The following is a 20,579-nucleotide window of genomic DNA, read 5'->3' as shown; positions in this document are numbered from 1 at the left end:
ATCTTTTATTTTTGGTAAGAAACTAGACTGCTCCCTCCTTTCATTGCTTTACTTTCCACCCCATTCCCCAGAAAAATAATTATTTTATGGCCATATGAATTCTTGCCTGACTTGAGCAAAATCACAAGTTCTTAAAACTTACAGAGAAACAAAGCCATAACTTTGTATATATACAGATACTTTCCATGATTCAACGTATGACAATTTTACTATACAAATTGTACAATTTCCATACAAATATCTCTAAAAATATTTTTAAATGAATCATACATTCAAGAAAAATTCTCTAAAAGGCTTGCAAAATGCAGCGATATACACTTACAGTCACTTGAATGAGATATTTTTTGTGTGTGCATACACTGCCGGAGTCAATTGAAGAAACAGCTAAACTTTAAAAATACAGAGAAGCACCCCATCCCACCCCTTTCAGTTGATTAAATACATGCTTTGGATGCTTAGCAGCAGCAAGAAATTAAGCGGAAATTTTCTTTACAGATGCTTAGAGGTACAATTCATTCATTTTCATCTTGCAACAACACTAACACATAGAGATTCTCTCTACAACATTCCATTTGATTAATTTGCAGGCCTCTAATTTGGCAAAATATTTTTTGGACTTTATTTAGGCTCGATACAGCAGTAATGGCCTCTGCTTATATAAACCATGGTTTATTGCACCAAAAACTAATGTTGTGGCTGTGCGTTTCCCCCAATGCATGTTAGCTTCAGTGCTTCCATTCTGTTTAGTTGAAACCACCATTTCCTGCTACATTTCAACTGAGAAACTGTGGTTTAATCATGACTTGGTAACCAGGATATAAAACCAAGAGCAGTTCATTTGTAATGGGAAACTAAGGAAGAGAGGAGTGGGCAGACACCACACTAGTTCTCAGCTGAAGAAACAACGGTTACAGTTGCTACATCAGAACCAGGCCTTAGAGCAGTGTTTCTCAACCAGTGTGCCTCCAGATGTTTTGGGACTACAACTCCCATCATTCCTGACCACTGGTCTTGCTAGCTAGGGATGATGGGAGTTGTAGTCCCAAAACATCTGGAGGCACACTGGTTGAGAAACACTGCCTTAGAGGACACAATTCTTTAACGTGAGCACTACTTTTTACCCATGTAATTTGCCTTTATGTCCGATACAATCTGTGTAAGAGGTGAGGTCTAAATATTTAATTGCACAGAGTTGGGTGATCCTACAGTGCTCTTCACAGAACAAGCTTGGATCATCGTAACTCACATAGTAGTGGCTGTAATATTTTTGGAACAATTTGCTTTGAGGTACACTAAGTTGATTTGCCATTTCATACAAGCTTTCTGGCGTTAAGTCCTTGATTCCATAAGCTTTGGTCATAACATACTCAAGTTTCCAGACTGATTCATTTTTCATGTTGGCTTCTGTGAGGTTCAAGTAGAACTGCCAAAGATCCTGGAATTAAACGGAAACAAAAAGTGCACAATTGTATCCACTGCTTCATTAAACTTCTAGAGTGATGTATTGATTAAGAAGCCGTCACTGCCTATTATTCACAACTGAAGAGAAAGGTCATGTTCCACCACAAGACGTGGACTCATATATAGCTCAGTTTCTGTCATATGCTAATACTAGGGGAAGGCAATGGATGGGAAGAAGAGAGACAAAAACAACACTCTTGGGTATGGCCTGCAGATAAGACAAACAATATATCCAGCTTAAGAAAAAATCACACCAACATAACCCATTACTCTCTGTGTCCCGTGAGTGTGGAATTGAGCACAGAATAGCCTACTGAGAACAAAACCTTCAACTTTTTTGCACCACATTAGTGCAAAATTATATTTGAATGTGTGCAAGCCAATGCCTTTTGGCCAGGCAGATTTTTAGTAGGTGTAGTAGGATTTCAGGGCTCTCTTTCTCTCTCCATTATTATAGAATAATCTGGGCAAAAGAAGTGAAACTATGCAAATGTGCATGATTGATAAAGGTCTCAGAACCCAATTGTTCATGGTGCTGGCTTCTCGCATACTAGTAGAGGAGAGGATGGTGCCAATATGCTTAAGAGATGCTGCAATCCACCTTCTTGTGATTAAAAAAAATCTTCATTTGAGATAGTTGATCTGAACAGATATAGAACAGTACAAATTTGCCTTCCTAGACCAGAATGTACCAGACCAACAAAACCTCTTGAATGATAAATATTTTCTAGACCCATATTATAGAAGTTCAGAGAAGGGTTTGAGACCGAAAGCACCTTAGCTACTCCAGTCTATTACCTGTGTCTGGAATAGAACCAGAAAGAGTTGTATCTTTGTTCAGTCTCCTAAACCTTTCAGTGGCATTTGATACTATATAATCCGATATCTCTGTGCTACTTGAGACTGCTGGGAGTTAAGGACGCTGCTCTGCAGGAGCTTCACTCCCACCTGACAGGCAACTGCTGTTGGGTGACTGCTGATACACCCAACAGAACCAGAGATGCCAAAGGGCTGCATCTTGGCCCCAACACTTTAAACATCTATAGGCAACTGCTGAGAGAGCTCTTTGACAGCATGGAGTGCTGTGTCACTCAGCATCCAGCATAAGCTTTGCTTTCCCAGCAAATCCAGGAACAACAATGGATTTCCTGAACAACTGCCCTGTTGTATTTACAGTATGTGCTGGAAGATGGCTAACAAACTGAAACTGAATCCAGACAGAACAAGCATCATGACCTTGCGGCAGCCCAAAACAGGAAGGGAAAGGACAATGCTTAGAACAGTCTTTGTCAAACTGGCACCTTCTTGGTCTGGGGTGCTATTTCCATCAGCTCCAGCCAGCACATTCCGGCCGATGCTGATGGGAGGGCACTAGGTTGGCAGAGGCTGGTATGCCCATGGATCTCACTTTAGTATTAGGTGCTTACGTGGTGTCAGTGATTAGGAGTGCTACTTTCCCCAGCTTAGGCTGAGGAGCTGACTCCAATCCCTTCTCTCAAACAGAAAGTTGGCCTTGGTTATCTATGCTTCAGCAATCTTCTGTTTGGGTTACTGCAATGTGGCCTACATGGGCCTGCCTTTGAAGAGGATTCTGCAGCAACAGCTAGTGAAAAACGTGTGACACCAGATGGGAAGATGTCATTTACTGTTCTAGTTCTAGCTCAATGGCATGTTTGTTTCCAGGCCCAGTTGCTGACCTTTAAAGCCCCAAATGCTCTAGATCTGCACACACACCTTAGGGAGAGTCTCTTCCTCCCATACATCTGTTCCCATGTTCTCAGATCCACTGGGGCAGGCCTGCTCTGTGTCCTCGTTTTTAAAATTCTCTTGGTCTCTCTGGCGACACATTCCAAACTATGGAAATGCTTGTCTGGTGGTCCTTGCATTATGGGTCTTTCAGCAACTGGTAAATGCCTGCTAACAAGCACGAGCTGCAGATTTATTGCCTGCTTTAATTACAGCTTGTGTCCCCATCCTGGTTTGTGGCTTGTTTTATCCCATTGCTTTTAGCGATAAAAGGGTTCATTAATGTGACCTGCTTTTGATAATGCTTCCGGCAGAACTGTGATTTACACCTCCCTCAATAATAACGTTTGAACAAGGCGTGTTCTCCCCAACCCCTCCTCCTCCTCTTTGCAGAGCTGCCTCATATTGATTGCTGCTCTTCCTTTCCTGCAAATGAAACAGTTTGAGGAAACCAAAGCAGAATGAAGATAAAAGCAGTGGAGCCATCAGGGCAGGAGTCCAGGGTCACACTCAGCAGAATGAGCAGGAGGACCCACAAATACAGCAGAGATGGATTACCAAGTTTTAATGTAAGTGGAGTAATTTGCACTGCCATCTAAAGAGGGTGCAGGAGGCATAAAACCGTAAAGCCCAGAGTCTTAACTGCACCACTGAATGAAAGAGGAGAAGACCACTTGTAGGAATAGCAACAAGAGCAGTACCTTACTTCCAATAAGTGTGGTATAGAGGTTAGGATGCCAGACTAGGGCTGGAGAGATCTGGGTTTATATCGCTACTTGACAACAAAGCTCATTGAGTGACCTTTACGCAACCACAATCCCTCAGCCTACCTCAACAAAGTTGTTGTGAAGTTAACAATGGAGAGTGGGGAGAGGAGCAACTGAACTCTTTGGAGAAAAAGGTGTAATAAATAAATAACAGTGCACTCACTGGGGAAGAAGGGAGGAAGAAGGGAATTCTAAAGCGTGTGAAACTTGGGAGACGGATAAGGATACAAAATGTATAGAAGTTTCCTCATACTTCTTCATACATTTCTAGCTACTGGTTTCAATTCAGTTCATAAACGTTAAACACTGATACGCAATTATGGAAACATGGAAAATGACTATTTAGGAAGCACGAATGGCTTTACCGCTAACCACAGAAGTTACGGTAGTGTTAACTGAAAAATTAATCACAAAACCCTTCACATTAGATTTTTACTTTCCAGATTACCTGCTTTTTATTTTGTTTTTTGTTTTTTTACTTACCAGTAGATTATAAGAAAGAGGGTCATATTGATATAATCTCACTCCAGGATTGTTTGAGTCTACCTCCAATACGTCCTTCACTGGCGTCACAGCAGGTGCCACAAACAAGGAGTTTACTGGCTTTTCTGAACAATTACAAAACAAAAGATTTGGAGGAATGAAGAAGGGTTTAAATAAGTGGTAATGTTTAAACTTACACGTATGTTCACTACATTAGGACATGTACTTTATGTCCTGCCCTTCCACTGGCACATTATTTAAAATCTTTATGCAATAACCACACATGGGAACCCCTCGCTACAATTTCTGATGCAACCATCAATGCTTGCCAATCATTAAAGTTATGCCAACTCCCTGAAGAAAAACTTACAGTATTTTGGAGATTTCAGAGTTTTGGGCAATGGCTAGATTTAAACAACAATGAACACAGTTTTGAAACTGGGAGGGGTGTCTACTGTTCAGAGTAAAAAAAGACTTTAAAAAGTCATTGAAAGCCCCTTGTGACATGCACCTACCGGTAAGCAACTTTTATGAACCTTGTCTTGATCTGACTCTGGGTAATCCTCTGAAAGGCAGTCAAAGTATCTCTACGAAAGCCATGTTTAAGAAAGCTTTGTAAAAACTAGATTTTTACACATCTTTAGATTAATTTAGGCTGAAAACCTAAGCACTTTTACTAGGGAGTCAGTCACATTTGGGACTTACTTCTAAGTAAACATACACAGATCTGTACTGCACAGTTGTCCAAAACGAAAAACACAATTCAATTTACAGGTTGGTAGCCATGTTGCTCTGACACAGTCGAAACAAAATAAAAACATTCCTTCCAGTAGCACCTTAGAAACCAACTAAGTTTGTCATTGGTATGAGCTTTTGTGTGCATGCACACTGCTTCAGATACCACTGAAGAAGAAGTGTATCTGAAGAAGCGAGCATGTACACGAAAGCTCATACCAATGACAAACGTAGTTGGTCTCTAAGGTGCTACTGGAAGGAATTTTTTTATTTTGTTTCGACAATTCAATTTGACTACTTAGGGTTTTAAAAAAAAATATTTACACTGAGTTTGTCCATAAAGAATACATGGACTGCTTTTTTCTTTTTTAAAAGTCAAATTGCATAAGCATTCACATCATTAAATTACTTGTATTTCTACTTGACATGTGGGAATTTCCAGGCATATTAACTAGAGTAGTTCAAAGCTTTTGGAACCCGTCACATATGGCAGTATGTTCCATGGGAACTAGTCAGGCTTACTTCCAAGTAAACATGGGTAGGATTTGGCTGCATATCAATTAACTGAATTAATCAGCTAAAGAAGGGATGCCGTTGGGAGTCCAACTTGCACCAGTCCCAACCAGCACGGTTAGTGCTCAGAGATAATGGGAGTTGTAGTTGAACAACCAGAGGCTCTCCAGTTCCAGATTCCAGGACTAAAGATTTAATTGCTCACCAATTATCAACAAGCAAAAGGATTTTGGGTGCTTCAAAAACCTGCTGTTGTTCAGGTTACACAAGCATACTGGTTTACGTCTACGGGTGCCAGATTAAATGAAGAGGATAGGTTATCACTATGTATATAAAAAATCAGTACATGCTCTGCTCTTCTGAGTGAAACAATTTTGATTTCCCTTCTAAGCCATAGGCTTAGAAGCAGACTGTAATCAGTGGGAATGAATGTCAGCATATCTCAAATGTGGATCTTCTACAATACAGACATGTCATTTTGGGATGCTATTAGGATTGACATCAAATTAAAGAACATCCAGTTGGTTAAGCTCCTGCTTTTTAATCCATTGACCAAATGATTATATCACTATTGGAAACTCAATATAGTGCCTTATTGAGATAATAACTGCCTTTGCAAATAACACTGTGTAATTTGTTCATTTAAACCATAATGTGCCTTGGTTTAGCATGATGTCCGAACCAGCAAATACAACACCAAGCCAATATGCTTATAGTTTGTTTAGGCCATGATGTTTAAAGAGATACAAATATTTAGGTGGTATCTCTTAGATTTTAATGCTTCCTGCTGCTGCAAGTTTCTTTGTTCAATCTGAAACAACTTAAGAGAAAAATATATAATACTGCATATAATCTTGAAAGTTAGATGTTGGCTACATTTTACAGAATATTATGGGTTAGAACACTCCTTTCTCCTTCTATCTTCACTCTCTGTTCCTGTCTCAATTAACTCTGAAGCAGCAGGGAGCCCAGTACAGACAGAGATCTAGTAATGATGCAGGAAACACACAGAAAAACTGAGTGTATCTAACAAGCTTGAGAACATTCCCTTTTGACACATTCTACAATGGGTAGGAACCGGCCAGTGTAATTTGTGACTGTCACTGAAGAAACAGGAAGGAAACATTTTTGTATAGGATCTGCTACTGTCTTATGATGAAGTGTGAACCTAACAAAAGACCCGTTGTGGCTCCTATTTGAAAATAGAGCACAAGCCAAACCATTTGCAGAACATGATTCGGTACAGAGTACTTGGAAAAGTACTGATTGTAATAATACCAGTGTGAATTTTAAAGTTGTTGGGATGCATTTACTCAACGTGGTTGGTTTTGCCCCTTGGTTTTTAACCATCTATTTCTTCAAAGTGGAATTAGTTTCTGTGACGCTGATTATTTGTGATCGTTTTAAAGAGAACCGATAGATTTAGGAATAGCAAGAATGCACCATAATCATGCAGCAAGGGTATGAAGGAGGAGGAGGATCCAAGTTGGCAACTGCAGGGCTAAGTTATGTGGTGCCATCCATATGTTACTGAACTGCAGCTCCCATCCTCCCTGACTACACTAGCTGGGGCTGATGGGAGTTGCAACCTGACAACATATGAAAGGGATCATATGAAAGGGATCTGATTTATCCCATTAGAGAATATGGCCTTTGCCTATCCCCAAAGCACCATAAAATAGATCTCCCGTTACTGTGTAATCTGTGTCGCCAGCCAAGAAAGCTGTCATCTGCAAACATCATTACCCTTTTCATCTAGAAGAACCATGACGCTGTCTCTGTGAGTGTGTCCAAAAAACTGTCCAGCAATCACGCTGCTATGCCGGCGAAAGATTTCTATCAACCTCTCGTTGTAGTGTTCTCTTATGGCAGTTGTATTTCGAGAATAAGGCAGATAACCTACTGGCACATGTCCTATCACATAAACCTGGGGGATAAGAATATAAACATCAGAAATGGCATTTTAATATTACATCAAATACATTAGGTGTATACTATAATGTTGACGTGAAAGAAATGGCTTATAATCTCACTTTTCCATTTGTTGCTTTCTGAAAGGTAAACACTTTTTTCCCTATCCCTACTAAGAATGAAGTTATAGAGTTTGTGAAGCAGGCATAAAGGCTTACATGCTTCAAGGATATAGATTACAGGTCGAATAAACCAAAGTTCTTCAATGCCACTGACTAGAGGCATGCATTACAACTTATTTCCCATTAACTGCACAAACCCTTACTACAAGAAGTCCTGTGGCTTTGCATTCAAAAAGCATTTTTTTAGTATTTGAGGTAGGACTTATCTTAATTAGTCTCTTCGTTTTTTGGCCACAACAACTGATGTATTTAGGAGTCAGAAGCATTGAACTAATGATCCCAGCATAGACATAAGCACCATGAAGAGTTAGATGACACTCCAACCTTCAGGACTATACCTGCTATACCTGCTGGAAACTCGGGAGCTGGCTCCAGGCTCAAGCCCACACAGACAGCTCACATGCTTTCAACCCATTCACACTTACTGATTAAAGCAACTCCAACTGTTGGCATTTGGCAGCACCAAACTATTTGGTGGGACCTGGTATTTGGCACTTTTTTGCACCATACTAGACTGAGTAAGAGTGTCCCCATAATTTAGCATTGTGTATAGATGACCTTACATGGGACGTAGGTGGTGCTGTGGGTTAAACCACTGAGGCTAGGGCTTGCCGATCAGAAGGTCAGCGGTTCGAATCCCTGCGATGGGGTGAGCTCCCATTGCTCGGTCCCAGCTCCTGCTAACCTAGCAGTTCGGAAGCACGTCAAAGTGCAAGTAGATAAATAGGTACCGCTACAGCGGAAAGGTAAACGGCGTTTTTGTGCGCTGCTCTGGTTTGCCAGAAGCGGCTTTGTCATACTGGCCACATGACCTGGAAGCTGTATGCCGGCTCCCTCAACCAATAATGCGAGATAAGCGCTGCAACCCCAGCGTCGGTCACGACTGGACCTAATGGTCAGGAGTCCCTTTACCTTTACAGATGACCTTTGGGGTGCTCTTTTATTACCAAACTGAGGAGTTCCCCTGGATTAACTGATACAAGTTTAGTGTGCTTTCTACTCAGAGCAGTGGAAGTTCAGGGGACATACCTACCTTGGTCAAAGGTCCCACCAACTGCAAACTTTCTTGCAACAAATAGTTACCCTTTTCACATTCTTATTACTTTTTTTAAAAAAAAAATCCTTACCTTTTCCTTGTTTTGATGTGCCGTCTCTAATACACGTTCCAGCCATGCAAACTGGTTTGCTGGATCAGTCATATTCAGAGTCATAGTGTTGGGAGGGTAGTATAAGATGGTATTTAAACTAATTATCCTAAGAGGTTGTGTAGTCATGTTGGACTGAATTGTTTGTGTATAAAAACCACCTAGGGGAGGGTGGAGAGAAGATGTATGTCTTTAATTTACTATGGATAAGTTCCACTTATTTTTGGTTTTCTTCTCCAGTGTCAAGTCAGGTAGAATAGAATGGGACAAAATTATCTGATAATTGACTTGCAAATTAAATGCAATATCCTTTCTATGGGCCTAAATCTAACATGCATATTCTTGCTGGGTAATACCATTCTCCAAGATGTCCCATGGATATAATTCCAATGGGATAATTAATAAAGGGTAAACAGGAGTAATGGAATATAACTTCTGCATCTTTAACATTTAAGAATTCTGCATATTTCTAATATTTTGTACATTTGCTGGAAAAAAAATATGTAACCTAAAATTTGATTTACAGGTCTCAATTTTACTTCCTGAATTTTAATGTGCAAAATGAGAATCAAATTCAAGGGGAAACCCCTTTTTCTATTTTCAAATACTTAAGAGGCTACAATAGATTTGGAAATTTATTTGCTTGCCGATTATATAAGCAGGTTGTAGCTCCTGCTTATCTCAGAGCAAAAATAGAGCAATTTAATTATAGATATCATGCTAACTATTTGCAAACTACAGGTAGGTAGCCGTGTTGGTCTGAGTCGAAGCAAAATAAAAAAAATTCCTTCAGTAGCACCTTAAAGACCAACTAAGTTTATATTTTGGTATGAGCTTTCGTGTGCATGCACACTTCTTCAGAACATTTGCAAACTGCTAACCAAGGGAAAAATAGAGGACTTCAATTATTTGGTTTAGTTACAATGCATTGCAAGGCATTTTAATGTGCAAAATGAGAATCAAATTCAAGGGGAAACCCCTTTTTCTATTTTCAAATACTTAAGAGGCTACAATAGATTTGGAAATTTATTTGCTTGCCGATTATATAAGCAGGTTGTAGCTCCTGCTTATCTCAGAGCAAAAATAGAGCAATTTAATTATAGATATCATGCTAACTATTTGCAAACTACAGGTAGGTAGCCGTGTTGGTCTGAGTTGAAGCAAAATAAAAAAAATTCCTTCAGTAGCACCTTAAAGACCAACTAAGTTTATATTTTGGTATGAGCTTTCGTGTGCATGCACACTTCTTCAGAACATTTGCAAACTGTTAACCAAGGGAAAAATAGATGACTTCAATTATTTGGTTTAGTTACAATGCATTGCAAGGCATTGGACTAGATGAACTTTGGGGTCCCTTTCAGCTCTACAATTCTATGATACTATGACCACTGCTTGAATATTTATGTAATAAACTATTGTTTGATCATTTTTAAAGAGGAGGGTTATATCTTGTATCGCACCATTCTGTTCCTGTAAACAACATCCTTAACATTGACTTTGAATCACTCAGAAACACTTTAAACACTGAGAAACGCCTATGCAAACTATCAAGGATATACAAAATAAGTGACACCGTGGGTGTTGTCACATATAACTGTAATGTTTAGTAAATCAGTAGAATGATTAGACCTTGGCGATTCAGGGATAGAAAGTGCCCTGAAATATGGAACATCTTCACTTACAATAAGAACCCAATGTTAGAAATTTTACCATGTCAATTTCACCCATATCCAACATAACCAAATAAAGACAGTGGACCTAGCAAATGTGTGTTGTTTTACTATCCATCCTACCTGTTCTCAAGGTGCCGACTGCTTCATCCGTAAGCCAAGGTTTCCAGAAATCCGCTACAGCATTGTAAACTTCACTGACAGATGCAGGCAGCTGATCCTTTAAAATACAGACACCCCCTTAAGACTATGCTTTACTAATCATTATGTGTCCAAATCTTAGCTTTTCAGGTTGGATATGTACCAAGAATGTACCCCAAACTCTACACTGGATGAAAGGAGAGTATCATTCTATACCCCCACCTACATTCTGAAATAGCATTGTTGATTTTATCATCTCAGAATTACCCCTCCTCCTTTTGCACTACAGGTAGATCAGGTCACATCCTCATATAGGTGCATGAGATGCTTTTAAGAACAAAACCCCTAAACATCTGAATCCTCAAATAGTGACAAATGTATTTGAAACAGGTAAGAATTCAACCATAAGCAGTTAACTCCATAGCGTTACAACACACTTTATTCAAGTGCTTGCTCTTCTGTACTTTAGCATTGAAACACACTGTATTTCTATGGGCAGCTCATTCTGGGACAACAGGAATTTCCTAACTTAAGAGATGTACAAACATTAGGCTGCATTCCTACTTACACTTACTTGAGAGTATGTCTCACTGAACTCAGCAGCACTTTCCTCAAAGCATATGTGCACTGTTGTATTGTTAAGCCATTTTTTATAATGCTGACTACTAATCAAAGGCAGATAGTGCCCAGTTAAGTTATACTTGCACCCAAAACCTCCAAGGAGTATAGAAACATAGGATCAGGTTGCCAAATTATTCACTCTCTTGAAGAATTTGTCTTACCTGTGGCCAATAGTCATGATTTCCCAATGCAGGGAAAACTTGGAGATCTGGAAAGAAACTTCTTATGGTAGAAGTCATATTACCAATAATGTCAATGACAAGTTTTGTGGAGAGTTCTTTTACAGGAACATGTGGAGGGCTGTCTCTTTAAGAAAAGAAAAGAAAAAGAAAAAACTGAACTTGGTAGTTGTGTAATTATTTTTGAAATCAAACATTAGTTTCTCTGCAGTACTCTAAAAGTACTTCAACACTGCATATTGAGAGTGATTAAAGTTATAATTAACAGTCAAACAGTTTCAAAGAAATTAATTAAGCATGAAATGTTTTCATGTGTTACAAAATTGCTTTATGACTAACCAGAGTTAAAAGAAACTGGGGGCCCATCAAAGGATATTTGGGGCTTCAATGCATGCAATCTTCAGTCCTTGTAAGCTGCAATGTGTCTAACCTACAGGAAGCAATATTACTATCCTTCCCATTTGTGTGAACTGGAGAATCTGCAAATATGGGGGGACAACCCAGGATGTAGCATACAACATTTCCTGTCAGCCAGACTGTAATCCCAGGTCCCAAAAAACAGGATCTATTCTGGGCTCCCCCCCCCTCCATTCCACTTGCCTGCATGCTGAGCTTAGGGACAAGTCAAACAAGATGAAGTCAAATAAAATGTGTAACTTGGCCCTTAAAGTTAATTCCATGTTAAAATAAGGCTACGAAATGGCCAAATACATTTGCTTTAACCTTTCAGTAGCTTTACATCAGAAATACTAATGTCTTTCTTACTTACCCTGTCCATATCATGAAGGATGCCTGTTGACCAGAATCCTTCATGTGCTGAAAAGCTGATAAAATAAGCCGATATGGTGAATCACACATGAAATCTCCAAATGGACCAGGGTTTGAGGCATTCACTCCTTTGGAAGAGGCACAAACCTGAGTGTGATTACTTGTAATGTGGTAGGTGGGGTCCAAATGTAAATCGGAGATGTGCCAGAACTGGCCTGTTTCCAGACAAAAGAGAAGAAGAAAAACAGAGAATTAGATGTACATTTTCTTAGCAAAATGTAAAAAAAAATACTGCTACTGAAAAATCCTGAAACTCCCATTAAGACTCCATGTTCCCATTAAGGGTCACTGTTCACCTTGGTCAGTGCCTAGAAATTATTTATTCATTTGACCAGAAAGCTTTCCCCTGGTGAGTACAAGGTCTGAATCATCAACTCCTGCAAAATTTTAAGCTTTCACTATAAACTTTAGGCTTTTTTCTTTTAACTCTTGTCTGGATTTACAGAACTTTCTGAATGAAAAATATGAACCATTGTATCACAACAATTCTGAAAGCATTCCTAGGTTTTCCTATGCTGTTTCTCTGGACTTGGGGCAAATCTCCACCAATCAGCTTTACACTGCTGAGGCATTGGTGCTGCTTTGTTTTATAATTGGAAGTGCTACTTGGTGCTTTTACACACTGTACTATAGTGCAGGCATGTCAAACCTACGACCCTCCAGATGTTTTGGACTACAATTCCCATCTTCCCCAACCACTGGTCCTGCTAGCTAGGGATCATGGGAGTTGTAGGCCAAAACATCTGGAGGGCCGCAGGTTTGACATGCCTGCTATAGTGTGTTTCTTCCTCTTAAATTAATCAAGGAACTCTTTGCCACATGGCAGTGATTACAATGGAAAGCTACTTCAGTGTGGTTTTGTTATTTTGTTTTGGTTTTTTGCATCCCATAACATCCAAATAAAAAATGGAAAGTAATCTGTGGCACTTCATGAAGCACAGCTGTGCAGCTACACAACTGTGTTTTTTTGTTTTTGTTTTTTAAAAAGAAGATTTAAAAGGTGACTGCATCTAAGGTTTATTTTCTCCATCAATGACTGTGAAATAACTGACCAGGAATGGCAATTGTTGACAGCAATTCCCTGCCCTCTGATCAACCAAATGTCAATACAGTGACAGAGCAGAAAAATTGAAACATACCACAAACACTCGTATATAGGCAGTGGACTAACCAGAACATAGATCTGAAAAAATATGGAACTTAATAAATATTTATTCTAACACTAAGCAATACTTTCGGTTGGTACCTTTCGGTTGGTACTCACTTTTTAAAGAGGCAAGTGTCTTAAGTGTAACACAACAAATTTTAGTTCTGAAAATGGCATGCAGGTGGTGAAGTGATTTACATGGAGTTAATCACTGTCTGGGACAAAACTGGCAACAACACTGGATTAGAGTCCTAACTTTATGAGCTTTAAAAAAATAAAAAAGAAGCAGCAACAGCAGCATATCTCTGAGAACTAAATTTCTTCCTCAGAAGTCATTGTGCAATTACAAAAAGCTGAAGAGACAAATATCAAAAGGAGCAATGGAACAGTTAGTCAAACCAAATTGATGCCCAATACATTTCGAGTGTTGTCAATCTTTTTTCAAGGCAATTGGGTTTTTCAGGCCCATCTTAAGAAATTTTATCAATACTGTCTCAGTGGTATGGAGCTGAGATCATGTCAGAAGAACACGTAAACATGCCACTTCTAGAAATAATGGGGAAAGTAAATCACACAGAAAATGAGGAACTGCCCCTCACAGTTTAAGGATTAGACTGTGCTTTAAGACCAAAAGAAAAAGATCCAAAGAAGGTGCTTGTTAGCAGAAGGCACTTCTACTCATGTAAAGGGGCTTTCCAATTTCAACCAATTACTCTCTCCTGTGCACCACGTCAAACACCATTTTATTGAGGTTCTGCCAATCATCAGGGGAAACTTTTTAGGAGGACGGACGTTGGGAAAGTCTCATTACAAGCAGAGTTTTGCTATTGCAGATTTGGATCCAAGCCAAGGTGATGTCAATACAGCATAGAAAACAACCAGCTCTCTTATTGCTACACATTGGGATTTATTTGTTTTCAAAATAGATAAGGATAAGAAGTTATGAAACCTGTTGGAAAAAGAGGAAACAGTTGCACACTGCCCGGCTGTTTGGAAATGACATCACAGAAGGGAATGTAATACGTATTGAGAAAAGTTCAGAATTCTTGTTTAGTTCAATAGACTCAAAAGCTTGCATACTTTCAACAATGGAGACTGATTTAATTAAAAGGCATCATTTTACTTACTTTGTACTTCAGGTTATTTGCTTGGCATGTGTTATGTTCTATAAGTAACAACAGTCCCAAATGGTAAAAGCTACTTGAGGACATGGAATAATAGAACCAATAGGTCATTGAGTCTAAGTCCCTGTAGTGAGAACAAATATTGTGGGGCATGAAGTTCTAGAGGCGGGAAAGCATTCTCCCTACTCTAATCCCTCCTTCATGATCCCTTAAGCTGCCAAGGCAGTGGCTTGAGCAGATCAATTACCTCTCTTCCTCTTTCCCGTTTCCCCAAACTCAAGCTCTGCTCCCAAACTCACTGCAAAGTATTGTTGTGTGCACCCCAACCTCTGAGAAACAGACTCCAGGGTTCCAGTGCTTACTGAAGGTTCAGTTTCCTTGGAACAAAGGTGGAGACTGTAGTGTCTTTAGGATATATGGTTTTATTTACAACTTAGTATATACAACCTGAGCACAGGATGGAAGGGCTTCCAACATTAATATTCCAGAAGATCTTAGTTTTCTAGTGGGGTCCCCAAAAAATATATCTTTGGATTCAGCATACAGAGCAAGTCACGCTTCTTTGTCGCTCCTATCACAACTTCAGTCACTGAATCAAGCAACTCCCCTTGCCTGTTATTTTCTCACCCATAGGACATGAAATCCAGCCAGCTGAGGGAGGAATGCCCACTCATTTGTCTCTATGGCAACACACAGAGCCATGCCGTGAGACAGGGTGCAGCTATTGCCCCAGACAGCAGAAGCCCCAGAGGCAGCACCCCTGTGAGTCTGTCCTGCCACCTTTGCTATTAGCAGAGAACCACATTGGTCATCAGCACCAATTTTGAGCAAGATTGTGTCCACTTTGGAATCAGCACCACTTAAGATGCATGTAAGAACAGGATGCTGAACTAGGTGGGTGACTGGCCTGACTCACAAGGGCATCTGACTGGCCACTTTTAAGAGCCAGGCAATGAACTAGGCAAGACTTTTTATGTAACTGAGCCCCATGGTTATGTACATATAGCTCTATATGCAACACCTGTGAAATAACGAAATCAGCAATGGGACCTCCCTAATGCAGCCAACGCTTTATCTGACTCTTTCGCCCTAAGTTACAAGAATATTTTCTCCACCAGCTCCATCCGGATTGTTTGACAGCATTTCCTTGGTGTTGCCAGTTTCCATATGTCAGCAACTTGCAGCAGGCTCCTGCAGCACCGGATGGATGGCTGCAATCCTCTGCTTACTCACCTGTCTGCAACGCCCACTGAATTCAACAGGTGGAACTTTTATCATCACCACCTGCCTTCAGCATTATTATAATAGCAATAGCAATAAATCATAACCATAACCATCAGTATTAATTTGTTAATGCGTTGGCTGCATGAAGGAGGTCCCATTGCTGATTTCATTGCGTTGTGCGCAATGCTGCTTCGAGGAGTCCTCGTTGCAAGCGCGCACTCTTTGCCCGAGGTGGGTGCAAATGGCGAGGGCGAAATTGTCGCTGAGCCCAGGGGAAGAAGGCGCTCCTCCCTCGCCGCTTTCGCGCCAACTTCCCCAGCGCCAGCCCTGTCTCGCCTCCAACTGGAGCGGTCCCTAGACCTACTTTTCTGTTATGGCTGGAAGGAGGGAGGCACCTTGTTCGGTCGCCGCTCCTACGACACAGCTGGCAGCTCCCAGCTTGACAGGCCCCAGACGCGAGGCCGCGCTCGGCTTCAGTCCGACTCACCCGCGTCCGAGGGCGCCGCGCAGGCCGGGGCGGCGCTGGCCAGGTCCCGCAGCGAGCCGCACAGCAGAAGTCCCCACAGGGCCAGGCCGCGAGGGTCGCGCCACCCTCCCATGCTCGGCTGGGCCTCTCCGCAGCCTTGCAGCGGGCTCGCTCTCCTGCGACCCCGCGGAAGGAGGAAGGCGAGGGCTTTGCGGCTGCCCTTCCCAAGCAGGCTTTTCCCCTTCGGCAAGGCGCGCGGAGAAGCTGAAACCTCGCTCCCTTCCCTTCGCTGGGGAAGCAGCAGCCGGAGTTTCTTTTTCTCAAGCCCTTTCCAGGAAAGGCGGTTGATTATCGGAACGGCGCGACCTGTTCGGAGGAGCTTGGAAGGGAGCCAGCCGACGCCTCGTAAATCAGGAAGCGGGGAAAGGCATCCTGAAGCGGCGTTGCGCAAATGCAAAGCGTCGGCCAAAGCCACCTCTCTCTTTCCCCGCTCCTAGAAGGGCTCCACCGGCAGCAGGCGCCCAACAGGTGTAGCTGCCCGACCCCCGTCTCTTGCCCGCATTTCCATGGAAGGCAATGATTCACTTTTGGCCTGCCTCGATTGAGGAAGTGTAACCTTCGTGCTAACTCGGGAGGAACACTTCTCCTTTCGTTTTGCCTGCTGATTAATTGGTCTCCAGGGGCTCACATGTTGCGTAAACTTTCCACGCGAAATACATAGTTTCCCGTGTTTTAAATGAGTTTAGCATCTTCAAGCATGCACCTCCCCAAAACATTTCAAAAGATGTCGCAAGTAGCAACATGTTCTTGTCCTTCGATATTCACAGTTATCGATTACAAGTTGCAAGCCAGTAAAGTATTGTATCGTTGGGATGCATAAAAACATGCAGTGTGTACAGTAGTTAAAAGAAGGGAAGCGAGAATTGAAGTGCGTGAAGAAGAATATCACACAACAGAAGAGACTGCGTTGTCAAATATTTATCATTTAAACATAGTATATATGCCAGAATCCTTTCCAACCATTTTTTCCCCTTTCATCCCCACCTTTAACCTAATCGTCTTTTTTCTTTCGCTTGGTACCACCATAAATCAGTTGCCATGGAAATTAACGCCACTCGAATGATGGCTTTTTCCATGGAGATGAAGTCAACAACCTTGTTCTCACATCCCTGGGAATGGGAGGTCTGGGAAAGGCAGTCATCTGTTTTGAACTCACAAGCTAGACAGCAGTGATGTGAGCTGTATTAATGGATTACAAACACAATGTGTATTACCATACTGCAGTCACAAAACATTGCAAGCTCTGAATAAGAGTATTATAAGGTTACACAAATAAGCTACAGTTTTGCATAGATTCACACACATACATCATGATTCTACATCTGTACTGGGGTTGCAGTTTCTGAAAACTACCGTAGTGCTGACAGAACTTCCTGCATCACCACTGTATGCGGTTTCTGGGTGAAATGCTATTGTCATGGATACTCCACGTGGTTTTGATCCATACATTGGACCTTCCCAGTACACTAGCAGCGGCAGCTCCCTGTGTAGGACCCACTGCCAAATGTAGTGCTGGATAGGAGAGCAGCCTGGAAATATTTTTAATTCTATCTACAGGTCTTTCTGTAGGCATGAACGCTTCCTCATTATTTACTGCAGTGCCTGGGTGCTTAGTGGAGCGGGTGGCGCTGTGGTCTAAACCACTGAGCCTCGGGCTTGTTGATCAAAAGGTCGGCAGTTTGGATCCATGCAACCTAGCAGTTCGAAAGCACACCAGTGCAAGTAGATAAATAGGTATCTCTGCAGTGGGAAGGTAAACGGCATTTCCATGCGCTCTGGTTTCCGTCACAGTGTTATGTTGCGCCGGAAGCGGTTTAGTCATGCTGGCCACAGGACCTAGAAAGCTGTCTGTAGACAAATGCCGGCTCCCTTGGCCTGAAAGCGAGATGAGTGCCGCAACCCCATAGTCACCTTTGACTGGATTTAACCGTCCACAGGTCCTTTAACTTCCCTTTTTACCTAGTATTCTATGTAGCTCTATAGAATTTTGACAGCAGTTCACATTATCTCAGTAATCCTTACAACAACCCTGAAAAATAGGCCACTATTAGCCCTATATTACAGTTGTGGGGCTGAAGCTGAGAAACTGGTTCCCTAAAGCCTCAAAGTGTGCATAATGAAATGTGATCTTGAACATCTGGGTCACAACTCAGTTTTAATTACTAAGTATGTGAAGAAAGACGTTGCATGCCAGTAAGTAGGACATACCTGCCAAGTCCCGGACTGCAGAATCCGGGATCCGAAACATACAAGTTTATGGCCATGTTGCAGTGTAGTGCTTATGTGACTGTGAATAAAAGGTGGTTGGACTCATTGCCTCGGGGTTTGGGGAGAAGAGGTGACAAAACTGATTTCCAATAAGTGCTCCCCCTTTATTTCCATAACAAGTCCTTGAGTCTGTACTCTGAATGGTGACACCAGGGACCTAGAAGGTGCAGGGCGTGTCAGTCCAACCCCTGCACAGTCTCATCAGGGCTGACCTTAAGGCAATCGGAGCAATTGGGCCAAATTGGGCCCCACATACCGCTCCCAAGGGCCCCTCCCGCACCAGGGCGATCTAGATGGATTTTATTTATATCTATATGATTTTTCAGACGTTGGCTGTGAACTGGGGCCCTACCAAAAAAAAATCAAGTTGCACCCCACTTCTTCAAATTGGGCCCCACTGGCTAGCCCTGAGTCTAATAGTTGCTGGGCCTGAGTTGCCCTGCCCTTGCATGGCACATGTAAGAAAGTGGCACATGTAAGAAAGCCACTGCTATAACAAAAGAGTGAGGAAAGTGGTACTGGTTGCTCTTCCAGCGATGCTGATGACAGCAGTGAGGAAAAACTAGTGCTTGTAAAGGCAGCTGTAGGCAACAATGAAATGAGGCAAGGAGAGATATGCGTTCAACATATCTTTGGAAGAAATAGTGTCAAATGTTGCTGTATCTCTGGTCAGCCTTGTGAAAGATGATTATGTTTACCATTGTAACTGAAAGCAATGCTACCACTTATCTGATTTAAATGTGAGCCTTTTACTTCCTGTTGTATCCCATGGGGTGCTAACGTTTCTTGTGTTAAGTAAAATAATAAAGGACCTTTTCCTTCCTCATTGTAATCCAGCTATAGCACTAATGGCCTGTAACAAGTTTTAAAAATGTGAAAAACCATGCAAATGTTATTTCAACTGGTTAAGTATGCATGCCTCATTACCGACACACCACCTTTCGCTTTATAGGATGGCTCTGAGTTCAAGTATATGATGAAATAAAAAGATGGAATGAGTTGTCAGCAGTGTAAGCTCCTTTGGGTCTCATGTGCTGCTGTAATAAGAAATAGTCTGCACATATTTCAAATTGATGGCAAAGAAAATATAAAATGGGCACTACCCTCAGTGTGGTATCTTTGGCTTGTTAAATTGGATAAATAAATACATTTAAATGTGTAGCAGTTAATGAATAAGGACCCAAACCAGTTCAAGTTCAACCTCAGCACCCAAGAAGTGTGCATGCACACAAAAGCTCATACCAATGACAATTTTAGTTGGTCTCTAAGGTGCTACTGCAAGGAATTTTTTAATTTTGTTTAAGATCCTAAGACAAAGAAAAGGCTCGGCTTCAACATTTCATTACTCCCCACCACGGCAGATTCAGTCCAGTTGTCTCCAAAGCTGTTTATGATTCTGTCTGGATGGAACCAATACCAAAGAGAGTTGTTTAGACTGTCTGAGTGGTCATTTCTTCTCAGCATTGGCTTTATGAATATAACTTCCCATCCAATCAAAAATGTTTCCCCAAAGCGTTGAGACTGCAGTACTGCATCCTTGGAGTATTGACAGAAGAAATAATGTGTGTTCTCCAGACACCAACCTTTTAATAATGTGTAGAGGGAACCATCAATTAAACCAATGTGCGGAGCCTGTGGACTCGCAGATGTTGTTGGACTCTGACTCCCATCAACCCCAGCAGCATGGCCAATGGCGAAGAATGGTGGGAGCTGTAGTCCTTCCTGCAGCATCTCATAGGCGCTCCTCTGAACTAAACTTACCATCTCAAAGGATATTCAACTGTGTTCCCCATGCTCCACACATGTAAATGCTGCACTGCATATGGTAACTTAGCTTTTTCTCATGCCTTATAACTATGAATTGATCGATATGGTGCCTTTCTTGTATGTGTCGTGGCTTCTCTATTT

General features: G+C 41.5%; 1 protein-coding gene across 1 annotated transcript; it reads right to left on the bottom strand.

The window, feature by feature from the left end:
- Window positions 1-854: 854 nt before the first annotated feature.
- On the bottom strand, window positions 855-16,904 carry SMPDL3A (sphingomyelin phosphodiesterase acid like 3A). Its single transcript, XM_060272657.2, has 9 exons — window positions 16,365-16,904; window positions 12,324-12,537; window positions 11,537-11,681; window positions 10,737-10,833; window positions 8,926-9,104; window positions 7,452-7,632; window positions 4,458-4,582; window positions 1,081-1,435; window positions 855-934 (listed from the first exon to the last, which is right to left on the bottom strand). The coding sequence occupies exons 1-8, from the start codon at window positions 16,474-16,476 to the stop codon at window positions 1,118-1,120; spliced, it is 1,371 nt and encodes a 456-aa protein (XP_060128640.2). The 5' UTR covers window positions 16,477-16,904; the 3' UTR covers window positions 855-934; window positions 1,081-1,117.
- Between the last annotated feature and the right edge of the window lie 3,675 nt (window positions 16,905-20,579).

This window comes from Zootoca vivipara, chromosome 3 (assembly GCF_965207765.1).
Source record: "Zootoca vivipara chromosome 3, rZooViv2.hap1.1, whole genome shotgun sequence".
NCBI lineage: Eukaryota > Metazoa > Chordata > Lepidosauria > Squamata > Lacertidae > Zootoca > Zootoca vivipara.
Note: the sequence above shows the minus strand (reverse complement) of the source record. Positions and strands in the feature narration are given on the sequence as shown.